Source organism: Brettanomyces nanus, chromosome 1 (assembly GCF_011074865.1).
Source record: "Brettanomyces nanus chromosome 1, complete sequence".
In the NCBI taxonomy this organism is placed as follows: Eukaryota; Fungi; Ascomycota; class Pichiomycetes; order Pichiales; family Pichiaceae; genus Brettanomyces; species Brettanomyces nanus.
Window position 1 is genome coordinate 3,964,116 of NC_052374.1, and position 12,549 is coordinate 3,976,664.

At 41.9% G+C, this 12,549-nt stretch overlaps 5 protein-coding genes across 5 annotated transcripts; 2 read left to right on the forward strand and 3 right to left on the reverse strand.

The window, feature by feature from the left end:
- Positions 1 to 954: 954 nt before the first annotated feature.
- FOA43_001862 (uncharacterized protein) lies at positions 955 to 2,049 on the forward strand (the record flags this gene model as incomplete). Its single annotated transcript, XM_038922169.1, has 1 exon — positions 955 to 2,049. The coding sequence occupies one exon, from the start codon at positions 955 to 957 to the stop codon at positions 2,047 to 2,049; it is 1,095 nt and encodes a 364-aa protein (XP_038778097.1).
- A 109-nt stretch (positions 2,050 to 2,158) lies between these two features.
- On the reverse strand, positions 2,159 to 7,279 carry FOA43_001863 (uncharacterized protein; the record flags this gene model as incomplete). Its single annotated transcript, XM_038922170.1, has 1 exon — positions 2,159 to 7,279. One exon carries the CDS (start codon positions 7,277 to 7,279, stop codon positions 2,159 to 2,161), a length of 5,121 nt encoding a protein of 1,706 aa, XP_038778098.1.
- A 207-nt stretch (positions 7,280 to 7,486) lies between these two features.
- FOA43_001864 (uncharacterized protein) lies at positions 7,487 to 9,034 on the reverse strand (the record flags this gene model as incomplete). Its single annotated transcript, XM_038922171.1, has 1 exon — positions 7,487 to 9,034. The coding sequence occupies one exon, from the start codon at positions 9,032 to 9,034 to the stop codon at positions 7,487 to 7,489; it is 1,548 nt and encodes a 515-aa protein (XP_038778099.1).
- Positions 9,035 to 9,229: 195 nt separating this feature from the next.
- FOA43_001865 (uncharacterized protein) lies at positions 9,230 to 10,048 on the reverse strand (the record flags this gene model as incomplete). The annotated part of the gene is made up of 1 exon (XM_038922172.1): positions 9,230 to 10,048. The coding sequence occupies one exon, from the start codon at positions 10,046 to 10,048 to the stop codon at positions 9,230 to 9,232; it is 819 nt and encodes a 272-aa protein (XP_038778100.1).
- A 413-nt stretch (positions 10,049 to 10,461) lies between these two features.
- Positions 10,462 to 12,534, forward strand: FOA43_001866 (uncharacterized protein; the record flags this gene model as incomplete). The annotated part of the gene is made up of 1 exon (XM_038922173.1): positions 10,462 to 12,534. The coding sequence occupies one exon, from the start codon at positions 10,462 to 10,464 to the stop codon at positions 12,532 to 12,534; it is 2,073 nt and encodes a 690-aa protein (XP_038778101.1).
- Positions 12,535 to 12,549: the final 15 nt, after the last annotated feature.

Consider the following 12,549-nt stretch of genomic DNA (forward strand, 5'->3'; position numbering starts at 1 on the left):
TCGGTGAAAAAATTAGGAAAACATTAGGAAAACCCTGCATAAAGTCTGTGGGGGAGCCGGGGGAGCCGGGGGACCCGGAGAATCCGAGACCTCTTCCTCTCCCGATTTAGACGAGTGGCGTGGTTCTTCCAGGCCAGCGTTGAGTTCCGATATTTTTTGAGCGGCTCTACTGCATGGAAGTCCATTACTAGGTGTTGCTTGTTTTGCTGCGCCGTGTGGCAGTGCCGCCGTGTTCCGTGCCTCCTACTGCCGTCCTTCCACGAGCCCGTTTTTCAGCCCGCGTGGCCCTAAGGTCGGGTTACCTTAATGTCCGTTTTCCGCACCAATTGTTTTTACCGCGCCGCCCGCGCGCTGTTCGCCGGAGTTGTTGCTCCATAAAATAATTAGCGGCCGCTCAGGTGGCAGATTATTTATCTTACGATTGATGTAATCCCCACACACGATTGGTCTAAATCCCCGCCCCACCACATCACCTGACTGCTTTATATCTCGTATCTAGTTTAACGGGCAAGCTTGTTCCACTTCTATTTTCTCCACATCTGTAATGGAAGTCAGTGCGACCATAATTTGAGGAGTACTGGGGAGTGTTGGGAAGAGTAATACCGTCTAAGTGACACCATATACCTCCGAGCATCTAAAGAGCTCCTTCGTTAATCCCATTAGCATGCGTTGTTTCAATATGCACCCGCTATTATTAGATAATTGATCTGCCTTTGCTTGCTTTTGTTGCCTGCTTCAGAACACTTTCTGACTTGGCCATTTCTCCCCAGCTCCGTGTGTCTTCGGCCTTCGTACTCCGTTTTCTTTCCCTTCCACTTCTTTCCTAGATAGTATAAATAGTGTTGATATTTCCCAGTGTGTTTCTGCAGATATCTGGTTGTTGGTTTTTGTTCCTTTCTTCTTATTGTTCTATTTCTTCCCTACAGACCTCCATTCTTAATAAACTCTAACAAGATGATGAAAGCTCTAACCTACTTAAAGCCTGGTGTCATCAGATGGCAAAACGTTGCCAAGCCAAAGCTTCTTAAATCTACCGATGTTATCGGTAAGTTGGTTGCAACTACTATTTGTGGTTCTGACCTTCATATTATTAAAGGTGATTGCCCAGAATCCACCGTTATCGCAGAAAACAACCCTGGAAGAGGTCTTATTTTAGGCCATGAGGGTATTATTAAGGTGAAGGAGGTCGGATCGGATGTGAAGAAGTTCAAACCTGGTGATGTTTGTATCGTTTCCTGTATTACATCATGTGGTAGCTGCTACTATTGCAAGAATGATCTTCAGGCTCATTGCATGAACAGTGAGGGTACTTCTGGTTGGATCTTGGGTCATGAGATCGATGGTACTCAGGCTGAGTACATGAGAGTTCCATTTGCTGATTACTCTATGTACAAGGCTCCAAAGGGAATCTCCAACGATTCTCTTTTGATGTTGAGTGATATCTTACCTACTTCTTACGAGGTTGGTGTCATATCTGGTCAAGTCAAGGAGGGTGATACTGTTGCCATTGTTGGTTTAGGTCCTGTCGGTCTTTCCGCTTTGATTGGTGCCAAGGCACTCAATCCAAAGGAAATTATTGCAATTGATATGGATGATGCAAGATTGGAAGTCGCCAAGAAGCTTGGTGCCACCAAGACCGTCAACCCAAGTAAGACCGATGCCGTTGCCTTTGTCATGGAAAACACCAAGAGTGCTGACAAGAAGCCTGGTGTCGATGTCGCCATTGAGTGTGTCGGTGTCCCAGCCACATTTGAGATGTGCGAGGATCTTATTGGCCCAGGCGGTGCTGTCGCCAACGTTGGTGTCCACGGTAAACCTGTCTCTTTGAAGTTGCAGGATCTTTGGATTAAGAACATTAAGATCACCACTGGTTTGGTCTCCGCTTATTCAACTGCTGACTTGTTGCACAAGGTCATTAAGGGTGATTTGGATCCTTCTCCATTGGTTTCTCATCACTTCAAGATGAACGAGTTTGAGCATGCTTACGATATCTTTAAGAATGCTTCTGCTAACAACGCTATCAAGATGGTTTTGACCAACGATAACTAATAATTTTGTTTTTGTCCTGTTTTTTATTTCTGTTTTGTCCTGTTTTTCCTTATGATTATGAGTTAGTTTTAGTTTTAGCTTTACTTGTTGATTTCAGTTTTAGTTTATTTCAATCATTCTTGTACTTGTCCTGTGATCTCTTCCTCTCCTCAGGGTCAACATCATTTAGTCTTCCAAGCAAAGCCCTAGAAATTGCTTCTGTAGTGCCGATCATCGGCCTGATGATCATCACAGGTGTAGCCCGTGCAAATTCCATAGCTGCAGTCTGTGCACTGCCACTCTGAGACGCACGTGTTCCGGCCGTCACCAGTGCATCTTTTGCTGTCTCCAAGTTCCTCTCTAACGATTCGTAAGCAGTTTGAAGTCCCGAGTTGAGATTCCGCGGCTGATTAGAGTATAAACTCATCACGTGACGCTCTGCTTTTGCTTCTGCCTCAGCTTCTGCCTCTGCTTTTATTAAGGCTTCTGCCTCGACTTCATCCTCACTTATAATCGCCTCTTCGTCTATTGGCTCCTTAGCTGGCCTGTAATAATATTTCCCGTACCTTCCTGAATCTTCATCTTCTCCAAAAGAGTCTACAGATCCACGACTTCTACCGGCTATGCTTCTCCGAATATTATCCTTGCCACCGTCTGACAGTCTACCGGCAGATCCTTCTCCACCTAAAATCTCCTCCGTATTCTCAAGAAGCGCCTGTGTCCCGGCTGCCAACTTTACTCCCAGCCTTAGCATCTCGTTTCCTGTAGTCTTGCCGAAAGAACTAGCTCCCTTCTCCAAACTCCTCCATACTCTCTTATCTTTGTTATACTCCTTGATTGGAACCATAACGAGATCTTTAAACCCACTTCCAAGTTTCACAAGCGACTTGACAGGTGCCACTCCAGCTAGAATCCCTCCCAATTGATTTCGCTTGATATCTGACATCCATATCTCATTTAAAAGGTCGTGCAACCTTTCAAATCCTGACACTCCATACAATGTGACCCCCTTTAGAATCATGCTTGATCCCTCTAAAATGAAGAAGTTCATGAATTCCGTGGTATGGCCTGATTTGATTCCGGAATAATCCACCTTCTTAGGCTTGTAATCAAGCTTCACCTTCACACTTTCTACTTTCACTTTCTCCAAGAACAGCTCTTCATCCTCCGCCATTTCCGTAACAGTGAACCTCAAGTCTCGGAACCCAAGGAATCTCGTTGTGAAGTCCAAAGTATCTTGATCAACATATAGTCTCAAAGGTAGTATGCTAATATGCAGACTCAGCTCTGTAGCAGCCATCTGAGGAACTGGTCTCACATTATCTATACCAATTTTCAACACACTGGAACCAAATTCTCTGTCCCCCGCTTCCCACATATATCCAAGGAGCATCTTCCAGCTAGATGACGGAAGGTTATCTACAACCTTCACATCTCCAACCCGAATTCCTATTCTCCCAACCAATTCTGCCGACTCTTCGTTTTCAAATACAGCAGGCTTCTCCGTTGGATGCGGTTCCTCATCACTTATCAGAAGTGAAGTTATATCCACATCCTCCACTTCGATACTCACCTTATGATTCTTTGATCGTTTCAATCGAAGTTTTCCTTCGTGTGCATGCATTGATGTCAATAGCTCCGCTCGGGATTGACATAGTTTAAACGATTCACTAGAAGCAGCACTGCTTGTACCACCAGTATCACTGTCTCGAGCCCCAATAGATGCATTGATCTGATCATAAACACTGCCCAATGATTCACCCGCATGAACTCCGAGATGAATCGACTCAAACAATGTTTCTCCTACAATATCCTCGTTGCCATCCGCACTAAAATCTTCGTCGCTGTTTCGATTTAATCCCTTTTCTTTCTGTTCACACTCTTGCTCCCTTCTAACCTCATCTGCTTTAATATCTCCTTTCTTTTGAACTCGTCTGACTGCATCATAAATTTGTATCCTGGTCTCCTTCCAGTCGTATCCGTCGTACAAGTAAAAAAGTCCTTTTCGGACTGCAACGGATAACGATAGAGGAATCACCTTGGGATTTCTTGCCTCGGTATTGGCAAAGTGCTGTTTATCAATTGGTAAATTCTCTCCTCGAGACTGGGATCTAGAAACGTGGGAGGACAACGATTGAGGCACCGAAGGCACTTCACTAGCCTCATCGAAGTTTCCATCATAAAAGTCTTCCACAATCTTGAGAGAAAGAAAAGACGATGAAGATGGAGAAACCAGTAACGAAGAAGACGGTATCTCATTTACCTCTTTGTCATCAGCCTGCATCTGTTTCGATGCAAAGAAATCGTCCTCTACACCTGAGTACGTATCCACCTCTTGAGATTCCGTCTTATATCTCTCGTCAAATGTGAAATTTACAGGCTCTTTGAGATCCTTAGTTAACTGCATAAGACACTGGGCACTGTCTGCACATAACCAAAGCTTTAACAAATCTAAATCAAGCTTTAAATCAACCAAAGGGTGGAACTCTTTGTAGCTCAGAGGCTCAGATAAAGCAGATAACATAGAATTGGACGATCCCATCGTGCCATGCAAAAACATTGTGTTGCAAAAGCCAACATTGACAAATCCTTTACTCTTCATGATCGCAGGAAGAGTCCAACTAACATCAGTTCGCCCTCGATATATCTTACTCTGTCTATCACTCAAAATATTGAACTTATCATCAATAAGGAAAATTGATATTGAGCTGAACGATGACTGGATAATCACAGAACCAGATTCATCGATTACCACGTCCATATTACCTTTCTGCAACACCAAAGCTCCCCGTGAATTTATATGAACAGGTGCTAGACCAATAATAATATCACTCATTATCACAGGAATATCCACTGAATGATGACGAGGACGACCCCTATCCAATACCTTGGTAGCCTCTTCTTCAATAATTGCTTCACCGCCTGCATCAGCAAACATCGTCAACCAAGCGCCGTAATAACTGAGATACATATTTCTCAAATAAACAGTGGTAGAGTCACGATGCTTAACAAACACCATTGGCTTTGAGATGAATTCTGGGTTAGCCACGGTGCTTAGATATTCCACTGCTCCTTTATACTCTCTGTATACATTAATTCCCATTGAAAACGCGGTAAATGTTCCGTTTCTAAACTTGCAGAGTCCCATTTCACGGATAGACCCAGTAATATCACCAAATGACTCGCTGATATTCATCAACGTCCAGTCAATGGAGTTGACAACAATATTTAAATCTATGTGCAGAGTTCTTCCCAGAAACAGGCTGTTGGCTATGTGAACATTTTTTCCACGCTTTGGAGTCTTGGATAATACGATGGGAATAGTATTCTGCTTTATTTCTTCCATCCAGTCATTATAGACCTGGTAGAGTCTTCGAAGTAGCTTTAGCTCAGACTTCAACTGGATTCTATCAACAGATAGCTCACCAAATGCCTTAAATGAACATTCTTGTTGATTATTACCGTCAAAGCCTCTAACTTTTTTTGGGGATTCACTATATCTTTTGTAGCCAATCGAATCAATTCCAAAAAGCTTGTTTCGGCTCTCGTTTAGAAGGCATTCCACATGATCCACTTTCAGCACCCCATCAAGAGAATTGTAGAGTAATGGCGACATCTTAAAGGCCAAAATTTCGGCCTCGGATAACTTAATATTGAAGGTCATATCCATCGTTTTGATACTAAACCCAGACTTTTTGTTGGTGGAAGGAAACATGGACTCTTCAACATTGGAAGCTATTAGGTCCAAGGAGGGCTTGATTTTCTCATAGTATTCAGAAATCCATAAGATGCATTCTTTATCAAGATTGAAAACTCCAGCTTTCGGAAGCACGATAGTCCATTGGCTTGATTCTAAGCTTTGGATTTCAAACTCGAAATCTGTGGCCACGGCCTTGGCAGCCTGAGAGGAAAATTCAAAGATATTGTATGAGTCAGAACCCTTTCTGACTATCTTGACAGTGGTCGCACTACCCATGCAGTAGTTTGTGTTTCGTTGCTCAATCTTCAAATTATTTATAACCAATCTGGACCCACCCTCTGATTCCAATTCAGAGTATAAACTTACTTCTATTTGTTCAATAATCATATCTTCAAGCAAAGTTGGCGTTTCAGAGTCTGTAGAGTTGTCTTCTTTGACCTCTCTCGGATCGGTCTGCATAGCCATAGCAAGCTTGCCAAACTGAGAAATAGAAGTTAGAAGGGATGGTAAAATATCTGGTATTGGAGAAGCGGCCACTTTAATCTTTCCAATCTTAACTTTGATATCTTCTAGATGCTGCAACCCATTGAAAGTGATGCTAACTTCGTCTATAAATGCAATCACAGTTTTATCATGGACATTTTTTGCAGGTGGATATTCTATATGACTTTCTGGCTGTGATTCGGCGTCAAAAAACTCTGTCCGTGCACTCATATAAACCGAAGCAGATGAATTCTGAGTATTCATTACACTTTCCAGAAGTGAACTTCGAACCTCATTCTTGCTTTCAGCCATGAAGGATGTAGACATCACCATATCATTGTATTCATCATCGGGACTAGAGTCCTCCGATGTCTCAGTATGGCCAGTATGACCCGGTCTTACCACCCTCACCTCAATTCCTTCCACTCGCACAGATTTTACTTCTCCATCTGAGGTAAGAGTAGAAGAATCTATATGAACCTCCAATGTTGTCAGATCACATACTATAGTAATCGTTATATCATGCATATTCACCTGCAATTTTGACAATGCATACTCCACAGCTTTAGCCATCATTCCATTGAGCTTGTAGGACTCAGGGTCATCTTGCTGGATCGTGTGGTGGTGGCTCTTAATGATCGAATCCTCTAAAGAGGCCATAAATTCATCATCGTCCAGATCAGTATCTACATAATCCTCAAAAGTGGCGCTTTTCGCCAAATCAACGGTACTTTTTGTTAGGGAAAACTTGATCTTCGAGTCACTCCCTCCACCCTTGTTTACTGACGATGGCGTCATTGTAATATGAATTCCATCACAAGATATGTTGACACCATCACTCACAGTAAGAAGAAGATCCATCTTATCAATGGTTCCGTTCCTTATGTAAACTCCAGGAACATTGAATTTGTCTATATCAAGTTGAAGGCTCCTTAGAGTGATTTTGGAGTTGGTACCAATAGAAACGTCTAAGTTTGGAAGATCAATTTCGGAGAAGAGCGATAACTGCTCCAAAACGTATTTCAGTAGCCGCTTCTGAATGTTCTGCGGCATCCATTGCGGTACCATAGCTATTAAATAAAAGGAGTTATTCAAAGAAATAAGAGAACATCCATCAACCTGTCAAGGCAGGACTCGATTTGTATTTTGTTTTTCCCTCTCTTATCGCGCCTTCAGCCGGACCTCTCTATTCTTATCTATAATATTGTATGCATCTTTGCACCACTGCTGACAGAAAGAGGATTTAAATAGATATTAAGTATACAGAGGTATGTATCATTCAGCACCAGCCAAAGCCTCTGAGATTATAGCCTGACGCTTGATCTTTCTCTCCTGGCCTTTGACATATCCTAACATAGAGCCTCCAAAAAGAATAGTTAGACCTAAAAGCAAACCATTGACAGGATTAGGATCCATATGAAAGGAAAAATGAGTTAATTTGTCTAGGTAACTTTGAAGCAAGTTGCATATACCGGAAAAGCATATGATGGTTCCATAAACGGTTCCGAAAGTCTCGAATCCAAACACTTTAGCACAATAATCGGACACAGCAGTATAATAAAAAGGTCTATAAAGAACCAAAACGCAGATGCCAGCTACCTGAAGGAAAATACTGGATGTCATACCGGCCAAACCAATCAAAGCGGATACTATCAAAAGAATATGAAGAGTTGTAAGGGTCTTTAGGTTGTCTAAAATTAATCCAATGAATGGAATGGATAGAACACCACCCAGCGGCAACGCAATATCGAACAACTTATTGATCTTGATAGCAGTAAGTTCACTGTCAAAATACCAAGTCATTTGAGAGCGAATAGTAGCTAGGAAGTAGTTGATTCTAAGCATTTGAATGGTAGTGAAGAGACACATGAGGTAGAACCAAGGTGTCTTTAGCTGCTCTTTGACTTGCTTACCATGTAAAACACCATGCACTCCTCCAGACTTGTCATTTAGTTGTTTGTCAGCGATCTCTTCAAAGACAGATTTGGAAGATCTAATAGAAAGATGCGATCTAGTTCTTTCCAATTCGTTGACCTCTTGAGGATCATATCTTGAATCTTCAGAATCGACTGGAAGGCCAGTTTCATCAATACCGGTTTTTCCTATCCTGGCCAATGTCTCCACTGTTTTATAGGAATTTTTAGGCATGATAGTGAGCTGGCAGACAAGAATAAAGACAGGGACGATCAAATAGGCAGTAAAAAACTTGTTTAAGGACAAGTTCTTGACGTAGTTGTTTTGATAGATGACTCTATAAAACATGAACAATGCCGAACTTGTATCGAAGGAACCTGTAAGTAAGGCTAAGACCAAACCCGAATGACCAGGAAAAGAATTGGCCAATTGGAAGCAACTTATGAACACAAAGGGACCACCAAATGCCATAGTAACATAGCCAGACAAGTAAGAATCGAACAGGGTAATTCTGCTACCACTGGCCAATAATACAGCACCCCCAAAAATGACAAAGGAACCTACTATGCCTGTAATACGAGGGCCATAAGTATCAAGCACACGGCCAACAATAAAAGCGGTAGCATTAGTAACAACAGCAGCTAAAGTGAACATGAAGTTCAATTTCAAGTCTCTTTCGACGCAGATGTCTGAAGATGACAAGACATCCACAGGACAAAGATCTTTATAGACACCCTCAGAGATAAGAACAGGCTTGAGAGCAGCAAAGCCGAATATAGGACCTGCGGCGAAAAGACACCAGGTCATGGCGCAGACCACCTGAATAATCCTGATACGTCTGGATGGAAGTTCGTCGACAAGGGTAGAATGCACTCTGACAAGAGGAGTTGTTTCGGAATCGCTAGCCATGATTACAGAGTAATGAAGAGATAGATAAGCAGGAGTATTAGAGTAGAGACTCGCCGAGTTTTTATCGCGCGGAACCACGGAGAGTCAACCCGGTAGACTTCAAGATGCCCGGTAGACGTCAAGAAGCCGCGGAAGATAAAGTTGATTCTGTCAACCCAGGCAGTACGATGTCTATCTATCTATGGAATTATGTACTTAAGCCTTACCTAACCTTGCCATCTTCTTGGACAATTCATCCAATTCTCTTTTCTCCTTCTCTTCTTTCTCAGCAGTAATCTTCTTTAGATCCTTAGGTTCCTTAAATTCCTTAGGCTCCTTAGAGTCATTAGGGTCCTTACGGTCCTTCTCACCATTCATCACTTCCTCAACCCAAGCAATCTCTCTTCTAACCAAATCCTTGGTACTAGGAACATAATGACCACCGGGATGCTTCATAATAGTGGCATTTTCGCATTGATTGACCAATGCTAAAGAACGTTCAGTACTAACAACTGTATCTAACTCTCCCATAATATGTAAAGTAGGTAGCTTGATCTTCTCGTCATAGTATTTTTTTACAGACTTATTGTCATAGAGGAAACCAGAATAAATCATACTAAACTTCAAACAATCAGATGCCTTTTCGTCATCAACAACTTCATTAAACTTTGATAGAATCGCACCAACAACACCGGAACCCTGAGAGAATCCCACAAGTCCTACAAATGGTCCATACTCCTTGTATGCAGCCCTAACGCTCTCGAGAGAAGGCTGGATATCAAACCTTTCAGGCTGCGTATAAGTCCAACCTCTCATATTCAAATCTTCAAAAGGTGTACCATTGGTTTTAACTTCAAATGGCATATCTGCAGGGGTCAATTTGATTGGTCCATCAATGAACACCGTATGATATCCAACTTTTTTGAACGCCTTTCTAATACCGGATGCCTTGATGGCAAAGCCAGCGCCATTCTGTGCAAATCCATGTAGCACTAAGATAGTACCTTTGATCGGTTTGGTTGGTTTTGGAGGCATTGTTAGTGAAAAGTAGAAGCAAATATGATATGAAAACTTGGAACAAAACTCTTCTTATGATGTCGGAGAAATTTTATAGTTTTCAACAAATTTTCAAATTTCCGATTTCCGATTATCGATTTCCGATTTCCGATTTCCGACTTGAAATGTCCGACATTACAGATAGAGACAAGCCAACAATAAAGAGGTCTCAACAAAGAGGTGTATTAATGCTTTTATGTGCATAAAAGCAAGTTTGACGTAGATTGCTTCAAGGCTGTGCGGAATATAAGCCGCAAGATTTCAAGCCCTAAGACGCATGGAATCTCTCTTTAGGGTACACTGCTTCTATCCGTACTTGATAAAACGGCAGGATATCAGTTGTCGTGGCAGTTGCAATTCACCAAGAAGAAAAGAAAAGAAAAAGAATTGTTATGGGAACTCTGGGATCAACTGCGACTTGGTATAAAGCACTGCCTTTAAAAGACTATCAAGATCTTGTTCAGAAGGCCGTTCCTGAAAAGGTCAATGGATGTCCAGAAGATCCGATTATAGGTGAACCTGGTTTGCATGTTGCATGTGGTCCAAATGTTCGATTCTTGGGATGTTTAGAGAATGGGGAGAATAACTATCGAGCCAGCATTTTGATAGTAACCAAAGGTGAGGACAATAATATACCCAAGGTGAGCTATGTTATTGGTCAGGCGGAAAAGCTGGCTGAAGTTGAGTTGGAGTTATCTGAAGGACAATTTCCTGGAAAGAAGATCTATGAGGAGACTGGATTTCTATTTTTTAGATATACTGTGGAATTGACATTGAAGGACTATGAGCAGAAAGTAAAATATAGCATTAATGGAGAGAATAGACCGGATTTTCAGTTCTTCCTACCTTCAGTTGACCAGTCCATGAATATTATGTCATATTCTTGTAATGGATTTTCTTTGGGAGCAGATATTTCCACTTTTAAAGGATCGCTTTGGTTGGATGTCTTGAGAAGACACAGCGAGTCCCATTACCATGTCATGCTTGGAGGAGGAGATCAAATTTATTGTGATTCCATTAAGCTTGTTAGTACAAAGTTCCAGGATTGGCTAAAGCATAAGCATATTCATTCTTCTTGGAAAATGACTTCTGAGATCAGACAGTCTCTTGATAGTTATTACTTAAACCATTATATGGAGTGGTTTGGCAAGGGTTATATGAAGATCACCAATGGTTCAACACTACAGGTTTTATTCCCGGTAGCTCTTCATCAGATACCGCAGATTAATTTGTATGATGATCATGATATAATTGATGGATTTGGATCTTACAGGGACTCTACAATGTCTCAGGAGATGTTTTTAGGTGTTGGAAACTCTGCTTTTAAGTATTATATGCTTTTTCAACATCATACACCTCCTAAAGAAGAGTCTAAATTGGAAAAGTCGTGGATTGAAGGCTCCAGTGAAGGAGGTCCTTATATCAAGTCTATTTCCAGATCTGTCTATGCTCGATTGGGTAAAGAAATCGGATTCTTGGGATTAGACTGTCGTACAGAACGGACCAAGAAGCAGATTTGTACTGCTGAGACTTATAAGAATGTATTTGAAAGGCTAGAAATGGAGATGAATGCTGGTAAGGGTCAGATCAAGCACTTGTTGGTCTTATTGGGTGTTCCTATCTGCTATCCAAGAATGGTTTGGGCAGAGGCTATCATGGAATCTCCTTTGTTGGCTCCAATTAAGTGGATGACTAGGAAAGGATGGATTTTGAAAGGTTTAGTGAACGAATTTGACGGTTCAATTGAATTGCTAGATGATCTTAATGATCATTGGTGTGCCAGGCATCATAAGGCAGAAAGAAATCAACTTATGGGCCGGTTAATGAAGTTTGGAGCAAATCACGGGGTCAGAATTACCATACTAAGTGGAGATGTTCACCTCTGCTGTCTGTCTCGGTTCCAGTCAAAGTTCCATAGGTACCACATCGTGGAAACCACTCGAACCCATGAGGACAATGTCAATGTAGCCACCAATGCGGCAGAAGATCCACGGTTGATTCTCAACTTGATCTCTTCCGCTATTGTCAATACCCCACCACCAAATGGAATGGCGGGTTTGTTGAACAGAAGGTCAAAGGTTCACAGGTATGACACACAAACCGATGAGGTGATGGTTCCGTTGTTCAAACACGGTCCTGAGGGTAATCGAAGAAGTAATGAGAGGTTTCTCAACCAAAGAAACTATTCGGACTTGATATTAGTGAAAAACTTGTCAGAGAACGATAAAAAGCCGTTTTCAAAGGTCAATGAAGGAGAATTGGTCTATCCAGGACCGACAGATAGCATTGAGAAGATGAATAGACAAGACGTTGACTCAACAGACCCTGAGAAAGTGGCTTATCCGTTCTTTGCAGACAGTTTAGTGGCCACGTTGCACGTTGAAAAGAACAGAGAGAATACCAGCTCTGAAACTGGTGCCTACCAGATGCTAGTTCCACCATTGAATGGAGAGAAAGTTATTTAAAGAGTTTATTCTATT